We start from the raw sequence: 16,569 nt of genomic DNA, 5'->3' as shown, positions 1-16,569 counted from the left end.
GTGTGGAGATGGGCAAAGCCGGCGTTCCCCCTGCTCCGCCCCTCAACGCATCAGGGGCCTTTGTCGCAGCTTGGCTTCTCCAGCTCATCTCCGCCCGACCTGGCTTCCTGCACGGGTGCCCTCTGGGAGAGCATGTGCTCACTAGAGCCCCTCACAGCTTCGGCGGTCCTGGTGCTACCTGCCAGTCAGCCCCTGGCGTTCTGGCTCCAGACAGCCGGGCAAGTGCTAAATGAGTCAGCGGGACCCCACAAAGCAGAGGCTTCTGCTCATGACAGCTACCCCCTCCCATGCCTTCCTGCGGGTTGGGTGATGGTTCAGATTCAGAGCCTAGGATTCCATTTTGGGCCTGCCAAGTACCAGTTGTGTCACCTTGCACGAGCCACCTATATCCTCTGTGGCCCAGCTCCCTTGTTCTTTAAACGGGGTAACATGTACGGCTTTCTAAGGAAATTAAGGGGGTCTGCGGCAGAGCCTGGGTGCAGGAGATGAGGACCCTAGAGACACGTGGTGCCAAGAGTCATTAGAATGACCTCAGCCTGGTGGGCTCGCTGCTCCCCATGCATGCCGTTCGGCCCCCTCCCCCGCATCTTCAGCCCCCGAAGCTTCGAGAGCCAGGCCTCATTTCCTTCATCCCAGCCAAGTGCGAACGGCCACAGCCTTCGGGCGGGACAGCCGAGAACCGCTGGGCCGGGGCTCGAACGAGAGGAACCTGGGTTCTGCTCAGCCCCGCCCGCCGCTAGAGGGGGAAGTGACGTCACCCGTGACGCGCGCGCCCCCTGGCCGGAGCGCGGCCTCTATCCACGCAGCCCCTCTCATCTGACCCCTGTTAGATGGGGGTCCAGACTCTACTGCCCCTTAAGTCCGGGTGACCTTGAGCCAGGCACTTTCCATCTCGGAGCCGCTTAACTGTAAAGCAGGGGTAATACTACTTGCCTTGCCTACCTCTCCCGGTTGTGAAACTCCACTGAGTTAATGAATAACGTTCACCTGTCGCTCCTCGTACATATACTGACTCCACTGAGCTAATAATCCTATGGAGTGCTGACTATTGCCATGCCTGTTTTACTCCAGAAAACCGAGGCTGAAAAGTTTAAAGGATAGAAAAATATTTTGTAAACTGCAAAGCACCAGGTAAGTTTAAGTCTCTGTTTCTCTCAGTCCTCGTCTTTCTCCCTCTCCATCTCCCTCCCTCCCTCCCACTCTCTCTCTGTCTCTCTCTCACACACACACACACCCTCCCTCCCTCTCTCTCTCACACACACACTCCCTCCCTCCCTCTGTCACACACACACACACACACACACACACACACACGACTTCCCAGGCAGTGAAGAGCATGGAAAGGTACACGGCCTCATGAGATAGGGGGCCATGTAATGCAGGCTTGGTGCACCTTCCTCCCAGCCTCCAAAACATTCCAGAGAGGCATCTTTTCTTTTCACATTCCAGGGATCCTAAGCCTCCTAGGATCCTGAACTCACTCGCATGACATCCTTCCCAGCTGAAACCAGCAAGGTCCTTCCTGATGTGTAACCTCAGTGCCTCCTGTTTGTGAGTTCCTCACCACCCACCAGCAGTAAGTACCACAGCCCTACTGATCCTTTATCTGGTGCAGGTGGGCCAGGCAGGCACTGGGCCCAGTGGATGACCTAGAAATCCAGCCAGTTGAGACCTGCACATTGAGCAGTGACTTGTGCCTGGGGCAGGACAGGTGGCAGGCAGAACAGTTAAGTAGGTCAGGGTTGTTTGTGGTGTCACCCGCCCCCTGCACCTTTCTCTGCCTATAATCTGCTCTGGGCTGAACCAATTTAGGGTTACGTTTTAGCTTCTTCGTCAAAGGGGGCCTGGAACACTAAATAACGCCCAAGACAGAAAGCGATGCCTGGTGGGTGTGACAGCAGGAGGAGGACAGACATTTCTGGGCTGGGCTGACAACGGCAGGTAGGCAGGACTCAGTCACACCCCCAGGCCACAGATACTATGCCATTAGAGAGTCAAGACACGCTGATATGGGTATTAAAGAGGAGGTTACCAAAGATGCTCTATTTACAATTCCAGAATGGCTTAGACCACAATTTCTGGCTTTCTCACCCCACTCCCCTGAGAGATTTTGTTCTTGCCCATGACTTCAGCCATCAGCCTCTGCCTCCTGGACATCTCTCCTTGGTGCCCCACAATGCCTAAAACAGACTTCTTGACCCCTCCAGCCCAGAGTGGTCCTCCCCTCCGCCCCACTTTTATCATCCTACCTCAGAGAATGTGTACACCGTGCCTCCCCACCCCTGTGTGAGCTCCACACCTCCAGCCTCCCCCTTCTCCAAGCTTCATCCCGGGGAGTCTCCAAGTGGGATTTTTGTTTGTTTGGAACAACACAATTAACTGGCTTGATTTAATAGATTTAACATATTTAGACCTATCCAACAACTAGGTAATATCAATAGATATTTTTCTCAAGCGCACATGGGGTGTTTATAAATATTAACCACATCCTAGATTACAAAGGAAGTCTCAAATACAAAAGTTCAGTATCATACACACCATTGTATGTCTACAACATAATGAAAAGATAATATAAAAATAACTGAACATTTTAAACAGATACAACTGATCTCTGATCAACAGAGATACCATAAGGGGAATCAAAATCCTTAAAACTGAATTATAATAAAAAATTCTACATATTGAAACTTGTGGGATATAGCTAAAATAGTACTTGAAAAGAAATTTATAGTCTTAAATCCTTATGTCTGAAAAGGGGAAAGGATGAAATTTAATGTGCTAAGTATTAAAGTTAAGAAAATAGAAAAAGAACAACAGACCTGACCCTCAAAAAGTAGAAATAATGAGAAAAAGTTTAGCAGAAATTAAAAAAAAGAAAGGAATAAAGTAAAGAAATTAAAGAATTAAAGAAGCAGAAAACAAATTATGTAATAAAATAGATAAATTAAAAAAAAAATAGATAAATTGTTCGTGAAACTGATCAGGAAAAAAGGGAAAAGACATGAAAAACAATTTTAGGAGTGAAAAAAGGGGACATACTTGAGATAGAACAGAGACTAAAAAGATAGTCAAAGGAAATAGTATGCAATAATCTTTAAAGCTTTCAAGGAACATCCAGAAAAATTATTAAAATTCACTCAAGGAGTAGTAGAAAACCTGAATGGACCTATGCCATTAAAAAATTTGAGTTCCTAGTTAAAATATTTTCATATAGGAAACAACAGAAACAGGCATTTTTATAGGTGAGTTCTACAAAACTTTAAAGAAATGGATAATTTCAGTCTAATGTTAGTCTATTAACAAATTAAACACAAATAGACTAAGGAAATTTTAAAAACAGTATTCTCAATAGATGCAGAAAATAATTTTGACACCCATTCAGATTAAGATGTAGAACAAGTTAAGAGCAGAAAGAAAATATGCTCAATGATGAAGTGTTCCTTTTCCGATCAGAAAGACAGGGATGCCCAGAATCACTGTTTCCACACGTCATTGTTCTGCTGGTCCTAGCTGCTGCAGTGTAACAAGAAATATGAGATACAAGGGTTAGAAAGGCAGAAACCAAGCTATCACTGTTCTCAGATGATAGCTAGGGTTGTACCAGAAAACAACAAAAGACTGACAGACGAATTAAAAATTAGTAAGGTAGCCTACCAAGTTGTGGGATCGATACACAACAATCGTTTTTCAAACTCTCCAGGAAACAGAAAATGAAGGCACATTTCCATGTGCCATTGCATCAAAAAATAACATACTAACAATCAAATGAGCGAAAGTGGTGCAAAGAGACATGTCCCCGCAGAACATGGAGACTGAGGCAAAGAGCTGGAGCCCTGGTTGGCCATGCAGACCTGCTCAGCTGTCCAACATATCTGAACATCAGGTCTGTTGGCCCAGGAGGATGTCAGCTCAGGAATTCAGAGATGTAAGCCTGGTGGAACTGGGAAGACCAGAACTGATAGGGCACGCCTGGCAGGCGCTGAGCTTGGAAGGCTGCTTGTTCTGGAGGTTAAGGAGCCAGAGCTACTCCCCATGCTTAAATAGGCCCTGACGTCCTGATGCCTCCGGTTGCTTGATTCATCCATGGCCCCTTATCTAAGCTCCCCTCAGTGGCCCCCTGACCTCCTTGAAAGGCCAGTGGTGCTTCCTAACTAGGAGAAGTCCCAGTCCGAGCGGCAGCCGGAGGCCTCTGCCCAGGCTGAGTCTGTGCTCCCTCCGAGGCCCTACTTAGCTTTAGCTAGATCAGGGGTCTGCAAAGCTTTTCTGTAAAAGGTGAGGGGGTAAATATTTTAGACTTTGCAAGCTATATGGTCTCTGTCACAACTATCAACTCCCTTATTACAGTGTGAAACTAGCCAAAGACAACGTGTAAACAAATAGTAGAGCTTGTTTCAGTAAAACTTTATGGACATAAATTCAAATTTCCTATACTTTTCACATGCCAAAATATTATCTTCCCTTTGATGTTTTTTCAACCATTAAACAATGTAAAAACCATTCTTATCCACAGGCCATACAAAAACAAGTGATAAGCCCACCAACTGCAGGCCATAGTTTATCAGTCCTTGCTTCACCTGGCTGCCCTCCAAACAGCAGAAGGTTGGGCTTGGTCTTTGAGGCCTGGTCGGGAATAAAGGGTATCTCGGGAACATCAAGGGTTGCAAATGCTGCTGGGAATAGGCTTCTGGGGATTCAGCGGGGGTTAAGTCATCTTTAATAGCCTTCAGTGGCTTCCCTGACCCTAAGTTAAGGTCAGAACTACTTAGCATGGCATTGTGGCCCTCTGTGACCTAATCCCTGCCTGCAGGGTCACTTTCAGTGACTCCTGCCTCCCTTGAGGGTTCCTGGGCTGTGGTCCCTCTGGCAGGGCTGTGCCTTTCCCATGCTTTCCCTTTGCTGGGGAGTAGACCTGTGCCATGTAGCCCTGAGCCTGCCCCCTTACCCAGGCTGAGCTGGGAAACTGAGGCTTCTCCCTTGCTGCCAGGTGCTCTGATTCGCACTTGGTCTGCTGCAGCTCCCCCTAGTGGGCTAAGGGCTCCTTGTCCTGTTTACGCATCTCTGTATCCTCAGACAAGGCTCACAGGGGATTAGTGAGTGTCAATGAGCTGGAGAAGTCATCCTGAAGATTTCTGGAAGAGAAAGCAGAATTTCTGTGCTGGTGCGAGATTTGAGATTTTCCCATTAGGAAACCCCCGAGGAATCTCTGATCCTGACACTGGTCCACAGGAGTGATTCTTGCTATGCTTTGGGCCTGAGTCCTGGGAGAAGAAACAGCATTCCCACTCCATTTCTGGATCAGGGAGCAAGGGAGTTAGCGAAGCAAAGGCTCTGAGCTGACCCATCCTGGGGTACTCACTGAAGCCTTCCTCGCCCAGTTTCTAGAATGTGCAGATTCACTCCCACCTCTTCACAGGACTGTGAGATGTTGTGAATCCTCTTTGTGAACCAGGGAGCAGGTGTTTAATTAACTAGCCCCCTTCTGCCCAGGGGGAGGGAGGGTGTGTTGGGGGGTGACGCTCCTGGTTTGAGGTTTCCATCAGGAACACAGCATCCGGGGGGCCTCCTAGCAGCAGCACCACGGCCCTTCCCCCACTCACTGACTCCTCCCAGACCATAAAGAAGGGGAGTGGAAGTGTAAGGAGAGATGAAATTGAGGTAGTGATGGCAGGGTTGATGAGGTCTGGAGTGTGGGACGAGGAAAAAGAAAGCAAGAGTCCTTTGTTCCTTGAAACTGAACACATAAACCAAGAAGATACGAAAGAATAAGACTGGGCACCAGGGCTGCTGAGGGAGGTCCGCGGGTGGTAGTGGGGGAAGCCCTCCACAGCAAGCCAGGGGCCGACAAAGTGGGCCACGAAGGGAGTTGCTGGACATCCACAAGGTCACAGCGTAGGGGGTGGCCATTCTCTCCTGGAGGGTCTGTGGGTCCAGTAGGCTTCCAAGATGAGGCCTTGGAAAGGCAAGGACAGCTCATCAGCCGGAGGAAACGCAAAAGGGGCAGAGCCAGAAGAGGCACGGCGTCCCGCAGCTCGCTGGGCAGGCCCGTGGCTTGGAGCTTCCGGCGCCACCGCTGAAGGGGAACGACGTGGTTCCAACCGCCTGGAGCGGGCTACACTCTGGCCAGAGTCTTCATGCTGCCTCCAAGAACTTCTGCCACCCTGCAGAGGGGTCCTTGGAGACCAGACCCTCCCCAGATCTAAGCAGCTGCAGAAAGAGAGAAGAATGGGGGGGAAAAAAAGAAACCAGACTGAGAACTCGATGTGCATGTCTCTGCGCTCCAGAAGGCTGCAGAAGCTGGGGAGGGTCCATCGCGTAGCGACCCCATCCCCAGTTTCCGCTCTCTGAAGGCGGCGCCCTTAGAGCTGCCCCAACAGCCCGTGTGATTGATGGGGTAGAAGTGGGGTCAATCCCAACCCCAGACGCAGTGCTGGACTAGCTGGGCCTGGCAGGTGGGGTAAAGGGTGCCCCCTGCAGTTTCCTACAGTAAACGGGATTAGGGCAGCCCACTTCAACCCCAGGGTCCTAGCAGAACGGTCGCGGGGCGGAGCCGCCGCAGAGGCACAGCCCAGGCCGCAGAGGGAGGGGCGGAGCCTCGAGGGAAGGGGGCGGGGCGGGACCGCCTAGGCGGGCCTGGAACCTGCTGGAAGCATCGCAGTACCGCCGCCGTGGCTCCTTCCGCCGCATGCAGGCAAAGAGTCCCCCGCCAGCCGGAGCCGGCAACCTTACAGCAGCCGGAGCCACGCCCCGCGGCGAAACGCTGGCCCTGCCCCCGGGAGGGCCGGGATTCCCCGGGCTGCCCGGGATTCCCCGGGCTGCCCAGAGTTGGGCTTCCGATTCCGCACCGCCCGCGGAAAAGACCCCCTTCCCCTTATTGGTCTGTTGGAATGTGTAGCGAAGATTCTAAAGGGAGATCGAGCCTGGGAGCGTAGGTGGGAGTGGTTGGCCACTTTTTAGGCGTCCTTCGAGGCCGGGACTCTTGGGTGTGGAGACGCCTGCACTACAGGTTTCTACGGAGGTCAGTGGGGGTCCTCGCCCCTGATCCGCCGCTTACGTCATGAGAGCATTCCCAACATCTATTTTTGATGGTGTCCTGTCTTGGAAGCGCAGAGACAGGGCTATGAAAACGAGTAAATACGTGCGCTCCCCGTGCAGACTGAGGCCGGCTGCTCCCGTTCTTCACCGCCCCCTCCCCTATTTTGGACCATGACGTCAAGGTGGGCGGGCGATGGCAGGTGCGGTGCTGACAGGCATCCTCCTTTAAGGCGGAGGGATCCGGGGGCGGGCAGCTAGGCTGTGCTTCGTCTTATATAAGGCGACTGGGGGCGTACAGCCGTTCTCTTGAGTCACCCCCGTGCGCCCTTGTTGCGGCGAGTGCGGTTGAGGCAGTCCTTGCCCGCTCAGCTCTCTAGTGTCTGCGATTCTTATTCTTTAAGGTAAGGCTGCAATCTTCGGGCTTTTCAGGTTAGATTGGTCTTCCGAGTTGTCTTCGTCTTTCGTGTCCTTTCCGACTCCCACATTTTGTTGTGTTGGGGCGGCTTTTGGGATAACGCTCCTATTTTTTGTTGAGGGTGGGAGGGAGCTCTTGAGTTCAGCCTCTTTTCTGTGTTGGTGGCGGGGCTGCTTCTAGGCAGGTATTAGCTATGGGCGAGGTGGGCCGCGGAGTGGGTCTGGGCTAGTGGGCAGCTGCACGTGGTGGCCGCGCCGGCCCGGGACGCTGCCATGTTTGCCTCTCCACTTCCGGACGCGGCTACGGGGCGCCGGAGGGTCCCCAAGGGTTGTGGGTGTGCGCGCTCGGTGTGACTCAGCACAGCCCGGTCCTGATCAGGTTTTGCCATCTTTTCTGTTGGACGCGGTTTTTAAGTTTTTTCGGGTGCTTTCCGGGAGGGTCTGCGGCGAGAGATGTTTTCCGTCGCCTCTGGCCTGCGGTCTTGGTGCAGGAGGAGGGACGGGAGAGGGGAGGGGGCAGGCTCTGGGATTCATGGGTTTATTCCTCCCCCGCCCCTTCTCGAGAGCTGAGATTGTTCTGGAAGCTTCTGGAGCCCAGTGCCCCGCCCTGGTGCCCGGATGCTGGGGCGAAGGGAGGCTGCGCGGTGGCGCCCCCTTCCCGCGTGGTCCTGGCCGACGCATGTCCGGCAAGGACTAGAGTCGCCCCAGCCGATTACAGCCACCATCTTAGTTGTGTTTGGGTTGGACCTGCATTTCACTCGCGTGTGCTCAGGGGTCACGGAGGAGCTTTTACTTTATCGGTTCTTTGTCTTAATAGCCACCCTGGGTGGGCATCCCACCGATCTCTCGAGTTAGCTTTCCCTAGCACGTGAGGCAGTAATCCCATATCTGCTTGGAGATGCCTCATGGGAGAGCAGTTTCAAGTCATTGCCCTTTTTAACGTAAAACTAGTCATGTTGGAGGTCCCCCCACCCAAAATGGTAGAACTGTAGGGATTTGCATATTTAAGTGTGTGTGTGAATTAACTGGAGTTATTACTTGCATTCGAGATACCTGGGTTAGGGGCGATACTCTGCATGCCTAACAAATTACCAGGTGATGCTGATCTAGGGATCATTTTAACAGTGGTTTGGTTCCAAAGTACAAGAAACCTTTACACGTTTCATCGAGTGTGTTAGGCACACCCCCTCTCCCCATTGTTTTCCGTCTAAGGTTGCAGCCTGAAATTTTTACAGGAAAGGATTTTGTCTCGGTACACAGCTCAGAAGAGTTTGAATTGAATCTCTTAATGTTTTTATTGTAACCGGGGGGAACTCTAGTAGTCTTAAATTCTTGAGTTTTCTTATTTTAGATGCCTGAGGAAGTGCATCATGGAGAGGAGGAGGTGGAGACTTTTGCTTTCCAGGCAGAAATTGCCCAGCTCATGTCTCTTATCATCAATACCTTCTACTCCAACAAGGAGATTTTTCTTCGGGAGTTGATCAGTAACGCTTCCGATGTGAGTGCCTTGGGTGTTTTCATTGGCGTTTGTCTTTTGTTTTTCAAGTACTCCACACGCAAAAAAGGAGAAGGGGTGGTTTGGCATTTTGTGGTGTTCATTGTTGAAGGGGATATAAATTTGCTGCAGTTACAAAGAGGGTTGCTTTATTCCGTGGTGGGTAGGTGGATAGATGTGGATAGAGACTATAGTTTGATGCGGTCAAACTACAAGTTAAATGGGTAATCAGATTGAGGGTATTTGGGAATTAAAAAAAAGTTTTCTCTTTTGGGTGAAATGGGCTTTAAGGAAGCAGAATTGTAAAACTGAAATTTGTATTTCCAGGCCTTGGACAAGATTCGTTATGAGAGCCTGACAGATCCTTCCAAATTGGACAGTGGTAAAGAGTTGAAAATTGACATCATCCCCAACCCCCAGGAGCGCACCCTGACTCTGGTAGACACTGGCATTGGCATGACCAAAGCTGATCTTGTAAATAATTTGGGAACCATTGCCAAGTCTGGTACTAAAGCATTTATGGAGGCTCTTCAGGTATGTGGTATTTTAGCTAGGCACACACCATTCGTATTTTTTTGGTGTTTGGTTTGCTGTTTCTTTGAAACTTGCATTCGACTTCCTTAAACTTTTTGGCAGGCTGGTGCAGACATTTCCATGATTGGGCAATTTGGTGTTGGCTTCTATTCTGCCTACCTAGTGGCAGAGAAAGTGGTTGTGATCACAAAGCACAATGATGACGAACAGTATGCCTGGGAGTCTTCTGCTGGGGGTTCCTTCACTGTACGTGCTGACCATGGTAAGTTAGCTTTCCTCTTAAGGTGTCTGGGTGAGAATTCTGGGGAAACAGTAATAAAGATCTTGAGCATTTTATCTGTAAAGCAGTTGTTTTTACAGTTTTGCGTTTAGTTTCATTTTTTATTCCATTTGGATTGATTTTTTTCTAGGTGAGCCCATTGGGCGGGGTACCAAAGTGATTCTCCACCTTAAGGAAGACCAGACAGAGTACTTAGAAGAAAGGCGGGTCAAAGAAGTGGTGAAGAAGCACTCACAGTTCATAGGTTATCCCATCACGCTCTATGTAAGTATGGACTGGTAACTCGAGTGAAGATGCTTTAGAGAATCTAAATGGACCTTTGGTTTTCTGCTTTCTGTATTCTGCATTTATCATCTTTGATACTTCTAGCTGGAGAAGGAACGCGAGAAGGAAATCAGTGATGATGAGGCAGAGGACGAGAAAGGTGAGAAAGAAGAGGAAGGTAAAGATGATGAGGAGAAGCCCAGGATTGAGGATGTGGGCTCAGATGAGGAGGACGACAGTGGCAAAGACAAGAAAAAGAAGACGAAGAAGATCAAGGAGAAGTATATTGACCAGGAAGAACTGAACAAGACCAAGCCCATTTGGACCAGAAACCCTGACGACATCACCCAGGAGGAATATGGAGAGTTCTATAAGAGCCTCACCAATGACTGGGAAGATCACTTGGCAGTGAAGGTAAGAAGCCTTACTTGTTGGCTCAATAGGAGGAGCCGATAATGGGCAAATGCAGCTTACCCAGCTGGTTGGTAGCTGGGAGCTGTGAATGCCATGAGTTCACTTGCTAATGGACCCTTCCAGGGTGGAGAAATGACATTTCTCCCAGTTACCTCACTTGTTCTGTGGCAGCTTTACCCATCCAGGGTCCTGATTTGACGATTTCCTCATTGACCCAGGGATTATACACAGCTTGTACCACGTTGGGTTCATTTAGGGCGTTAGAGCTTAAATTTTCTCAACAGTTGCCTTAGCGTCCACTCTATTCCTGGTGCTTAGGGGGAAGATTTTAGTTCCAAATATTGGATAATTTGGGGTTGGGACAAAAAGCCACCCTGATTTTGAAATACACAGTTGTATTATCTTGGGTTTCTTTCAGCACTTCTCTGTAGAAGGTCAGTTGGAATTCAGAGCATTGCTGTTCATCCCTCGTCGGGCTCCTTTTGACCTCTTTGAGAACAAAAAGAAGAAGAACAACATTAAACTCTATGTCCGCCGTGTGTTTATCATGGACAGCTGTGATGAATTAATACCAGAATATCTCAGTGAGTATCTTTTTGGCCTAATGTGCTTGCGTTCAGCATTCTCAAGGGGACTGAAGTCTTTATCTTAGATTAAGGATCCTCTGCAACATAACATGTGAAGGTTCAGTGAGAAAATTGGTCCTGTTGAATCCGGATAACCCTGTGTATATACCTTTATTCTCTCCACTCCCCTTTTTTAAACTGAGCTTACGTACTTGATTTCAGACTTCATCCGTGGTGTGGTTGACTCTGAAGACCTTCCCCTGAACATCTCCCGAGAAATGCTCCAGCAGAGCAAAATCTTGAAGGTCATTCGCAAAAACATTGTTAAGAAGTGCCTTGAGCTCTTCTCGGAGCTGGCAGAAGACAAGGAGAACTACAAGAAATTCTATGAGGCGTTCTCTAAAAATCTAAAGGTAAAGAGGCAGCAAGTACTTTTTTACTTAATAATTATGATGGATTATTTTTTACTCACATAGAGGATAAATTATTTCTTAGCAAGATTGTATTTTTCTTTCCACCCTTCAAGCTTGGAATCCATGAGGACTCCACTAACCGGCGACGCCTTTCTGAGCTGCTGCGCTATCATACCTCCCAGTCTGGAGATGAGATGACTTCTCTCTCAGAATACGTGTCTCGCATGAAGGAGACCCAGAAGTCCATCTATTACATCACTGGTGCGTTGGAGTCTGCATCTGATCAATGATCAAAGCCTCTCCTTAGAGGTGTGGGGAGAAGGGGAGGGCACTCAAGGATACCTGGGAACTGGCCCTTGAGTCACACTAAGTAATCCTGCAGGTGAGAGCAAAGAGCAGGTTGCCAACTCTGCATTTGTGGAGCGAGTGCGGAAGCGGGGCTTCGAGGTGGTGTACATGACAGAGCCGATAGATGAGTACTGTGTGCAACAGCTCAAGGAGTTTGATGGGAAGAGTCTGGTCTCAGTTACCAAGGAGGGCTTGGAGCTGCCTGAGGATGAGGAGGAGAAGAAGAAGATGGAGGAGAGCAAGGCTAAGTTTGAGAACCTCTGCAAACTCATGAAAGAGATCTTGGATAAGAAGGTGGAGAAGGTAAGCAACTCTGGAACTAAGTTACTTGTAACAGATGCCTTCAGGGCTATTTCCCTCAGTCTCTGGTTGCTATACAATTAGTGGTTTGAGGCAGCATAATTTGTTTAGCGCCAATCCTACCCTTTGTTTTCTTGACCAGGCAGATTTTAAGGCTGCTGTTTCTATTAAACTTACCAAAGATGAGGTATTTTTTTTCCCCCAAGAACAGAACTTTTAAGTATCACGTTTGCCTCAAGGTAGCAATTTGATTTAATATGAACCCAAGGTTTTTGTGACTGTCCACAGGTGACAATCTCCAATAGGCTTGTGTCTTCACCCTGCTGCATTGTGACAAGCACCTATGGCTGGACTGCCAACATGGAGCGCATCATGAAAGCCCAGGCACTTCGGGACAACTCGACCATGGGCTACATGATGGCCAAAAAGCACCTGGAGATCAATCCTGACCACCCCATTGTGGAGACCCTGCGGCAGAAGGCAGAGGCAGACAAGAATGACAAGGCTGTTAAGGACCTGGTGGTGCTGCTGTTCGAAACTGCACTGCTCTCTTCCGGCTTCTCGCTTGAGGATCCCCAGACCCACTCCAACCGCATCTACCGCATGATCAAGCTAGGCTTGGGTGAGTACTCTTGTCCTCTTGAGTGTGGCAAGGAGATGAGGAACTGGTCTGGTGGGCAGATTGGACTGCTCTTTGGGTCAGATCTCAGGTGGCATTCTTCCTACCTTTAGGCATTGATGAAGATGAAGTGGCAGCAGAGGAGCCCGGTACTGCTGTTCCTGATGAGATCCCCCCCCTTGAGGGGGATGAGGATGCCTCTCGCATGGAAGAAGTAGATTAGGAATGTCTACCTGCAGACTTTGTTCTCTCTGTATAGTGTCCCCATGGCTCCCCCAGCAGCAGCCCCAGTGGCCTTGGCCCACTTGGTTCTTTCTGCTGATGTCTAGTGGTTTTATTTCTGTTCTTCTGTCTAAGGCAGGATATAAGGGCCTCAAGCCCTATTCCTTTCCACATTTGACATGGGGTTTGAATGTTGTGTATTGTGTTGTTTTTGTTTGTTTTGTTCTGAAATTAAAGTATGCAAAATAAAGATGATGCAGGTTTTTTATACGCTTCTTTCTCAAATCATGTGGACCCCCCCCCCAAGTATGTATAATGCTGCCTTTGGAGTTTCCCTAGTTTCTGTTTCCTAAGTCTTAACCTGCCGTCATCCTGAGTATAGATAACGTGATACACAGTAGGACTTTAAAAGTTTTTAAAAGGTTACTGATAAGTTTTAGAAGGCACACAAATGGGATCTAATGAAACTTGAAACCACAAAACAAAAAGCAAACCTACAGAATGGGAGAAAATATTTGCAAATGATGCAACTGACAAGGGCTTAATTTCCAAAATAACACAAACAGCTCATACAAGTTAATTTAAAAAAAATCCAGTTAAAAAATGGGCAGAAGACCTAAATAGACATCTCTCCAAAGAAGACATACACATGGCCAATAGGCACATGAAAAGATGTTCAACATAGTTACTGGAGAAATGCAAATCAAAATGATGATGAGGTACCACCTCACATTAAAAAGTAAGCAAATAACAGGACTTCCTGGCAGTCCAGCGATTGAGACTGTGCTTCTACTGCAGTGGGCGCAGGTTCAGGAACTAAGATCCTTGCATGCTGCGTGGTCAAAAAACAAAGTCTGCCAAGTAACAAAAGCTTGGAGAGGGTGTGGAGAACAGGGAACCCTCCTACACTGTTGGTGGGAATGCAGGGTGGTGCAGCCACCGAGGAAAACAGTATGGAGGTTCCTCAGAAAACTAAGAATAGAATTACATATCCAGTAATCCACTCCTGGGCATGTATCCAGACAAAACTAATTCAAATAGATGCACCCCTATGTCTGCAGCAGCACTAACAATAGCCAAGACACAGAAACAAACGTCTGTTGACAGATAAGATGTGGTGCATATATACAAGGGAATACTACTCAGCCATGAAAAAATGAAATCATGCCATTTGCAGCAACAGGGATGCAATTAAGAGATTACCATGCTAAGTAAAAGAAATACCATATGATAATCACATGTGGAACGTAAAATATGACACAAATGAACCTCTGAATCAAATCAAGGAGAGAACAGACCGGTGGTTGCCAAGGGCGATGAGGAAGGCATGGAATGGGAGGTTGGGGTTAGCAGATGGAAGCTTTTATATGAACAAGAATGGATGAACAAGGCCCTACCGTATAGTGCACAATTCAATATCTTACGATAAACCATAATGGAAAACAGTACTTTAAAAAAAATATAACAATCATTCACTTTCCTGTACAGCAGAAATTAACTGTAAATCAACTACACTTCAATTTTAAAAAACACTGATTAAAAGAAAAAAAACACTGAAGGTATAAATGGTATCTTTGAACTACCATATAACACTTTAAATAAAGTCCCTTTCCTAAAGCACATAGAGGGTCTTCCACTCAAAGTTTTTTGACTTTACTGTGCTGATACAAAAGCACACACATGCAGTAGGAACTACTTTTGATCTTTTCCTGGGCTGACAGTATGAGGTACCTTCACTGGTGTGGCTGGGTGCTGAGCTGCAGTTCCCAGCCACCACCTGGCCACAAACAAGTGGTAGACGTAACCACCAGTCTTTTCGTTTCCAGTATTAAACAAGTTAAATGAGATATTTGACACCTGTTAAACAGCAACTGTAGGATGTTTTGAGCTGATGGAAGTTTTAGGTAGGGTAAGCTATGTCAGGTGTGTTAAACACATTTTCAGCTTCTCATGGGTTTATCGGACATAGCCCATCTGAAGTTGAAAGTCTGTACTTCAGTCAACCAAAACACAGGACCGAGCCTGCTGCAGCAATTTAATTTAATAAAATAAAATTATAAGAGCAAAAGTTACATTTCCAAAGTACCAAAACCTGCAACTGGCTCATGGAGCAGAGCCTAGGGATCCAGGAGCAGAGGGCGGGGGTGGTGCTGGACGGGACTCCCCACACCCTCCCGCAGCACAGCACCGTCTTTCACTTACTCTCCTGGGAAAGCAGCATTTGGAGCCTACAACACTTGTGCTTCTCTCGCCAGAGTAAGAAACGCAGGTCTCTCGGAGTCTGAAAGGGTGGGTATTCAAGGTAGAGGACGAGCACAGGTGAGGCGTTGGCAGAGCCTACAGGGCAAGACTTCAGGGAATTGGAGGGAGGAGCTTTGGAAGGTGCCGCTGCCTTCTCAATACTGCCCCCTGCCCCTTCCCACTATCATTGCCACCCTGGGAAGAATCCTGCCCACTAGAGGATGGGGGACTTAAGGCAAAGGGGAAGGCTGCCTCCTGGGCTCCCTACCCCCAACTGCAGAGCTGGTCTGTGATACTGAGAAACCTGCATTTTGCCCTAGAGCCTGCCGCCTCCGAGAAGTTACAGTAGGACAGGAAAACTGGTACGGTGAGAGGGTCCTATTCACTTCATCGCTCAGGCCCCTCAAACCTTCTGCACAGATGACTCGACTGGCACGACCTTCTTTCCCCGCTGCTTTAGGCGGCCCCGGGCGTAGACTCGGAGCAGGAGGGCAGCGAAGACCACAGCCACCCCCAGGCCCCCCACCACAGTGACAGTGTGGCCGTAGAGAAGGCAGGAGAGGAGGATGGCAAAAGCCTGGCGGAGGGTCATGATGATGGTGAAGACGGCAGCCCCAAACTGCCCAATGGTGTAGAAGATGAAGAGCTGGCCACATGCAGAGCAGATGGACAGCAGCAGGGTGTGGGCGGCAAACTCGCTGTGTCGCCCCATGAAGCGGACGCCCTCCAGGAGAGCCCCCTGCTCTAGCAGGGAGCCCACTGTGAAGAGGCAGGAGAAGAAGTTGACCCCAAACATCATTTGCACCGATGACATCTTATAGGCGAACAGGGCATCCTGCCAGTTGGAGGTGAAGCTGTCGAAGGCAATGTAACCTGCCAACAGGATGAGGCCTGAGAGCGTGGTGGCCGGGGAGCTGTGGGGCTCCGGTCCGCTGGACAGCAGAAACATGCTGACCCCGATGGAGACGAGGCCGGCGGTCAGATATTCCCAGTGCTCATAGCTGCGCCGAGACACCAATTTTCCCATCAGCATAACAGGGATCACCTTGGAGGCCTTGGCCAGCACCTGGGTGGGGAAGCTGACGAACTTGAGAGCTTCATACTGGCACCAGCTGCTGAGCACATTCGACAGGCTGGCGAAGGAGTACCGGTACATGGGTGCCCCATGCCGGGGCTGCTTGCATAAGATGCAGTAGAGGCCAGACACCGTCAGTGCCAGGACGCGGTTCATTAGCACCAGGAACTGTGAGTCCGAGAAGCGCTCACCTGGCAGTGTGGCCGTGGCCCCGTAGCTGCGGGTCATCACTCTTTCCTGCAGCACTCCCCACGTCAGATAAGACACCTGGACGGGGAGGGCGGAGGGAGAGGAGATGAGCAGGAGAAGGAAAGACACCTGGACGGGGAGGGCGGAGGGAGAGGAGATGAGC

The 16,569-nt window shown here is 49.2% G+C and overlaps 2 protein-coding genes across 2 annotated transcripts in view; one reads left to right on the top strand and one right to left on the bottom strand.

Annotated features, from left to right (window-relative positions):
• The first annotated feature begins 7,192 nt into the window (after positions 1-7,192).
• Positions 7,193-13,172, top strand: HSP90AB1 (heat shock protein 90 alpha family class B member 1). Its single transcript, XM_029243432.1, has 12 exons — positions 7,193-7,433; positions 8,798-8,944; positions 9,269-9,475; positions 9,578-9,737; positions 9,886-10,019; positions 10,125-10,433; positions 10,852-11,017; positions 11,222-11,412; positions 11,526-11,673; positions 11,795-12,063; positions 12,349-12,682; positions 12,793-13,172. The coding sequence occupies exons 2-12, from the start codon at positions 8,798-8,800 to the stop codon at positions 12,900-12,902; spliced, it is 2,175 nt and encodes a 724-aa protein (XP_029099265.1). The 5' UTR covers positions 7,193-7,433; the 3' UTR covers positions 12,903-13,172.
• A 1,755-nt stretch (positions 13,173-14,927) lies between these two features.
• The window catches only part of SLC35B2 (solute carrier family 35 member B2), a 3,772-nt gene continuing 2,130 nt past the window's right edge, over positions 14,928-16,569 (bottom strand). The window contains exon 4 of the mRNA XM_029244205.1: positions 14,928-16,484. Within this exon, the coding sequence (XP_029100038.1) occupies positions 15,546-16,484 (939 nt within the window). The 3' untranslated portion in view covers positions 14,928-15,545. The remainder of the gene's footprint in view (positions 16,485-16,569) is intronic.

The sequence above is a fragment of the Monodon monoceros genome, unplaced genomic scaffold (genome assembly GCF_005190385.1).
Source record: "Monodon monoceros isolate NGI ecotype Baffin Bay Population unplaced genomic scaffold, NGI_Narwhal_1 Super_Scaffold_3, whole genome shotgun sequence".
Classification (NCBI taxonomy): Eukaryota; Metazoa; Chordata; class Mammalia; order Artiodactyla; family Monodontidae; genus Monodon; species Monodon monoceros.
The sequence above is the reverse complement of the archived record's forward strand: the minus strand, read 5'-3'. Positions and strand labels throughout refer to the sequence as shown.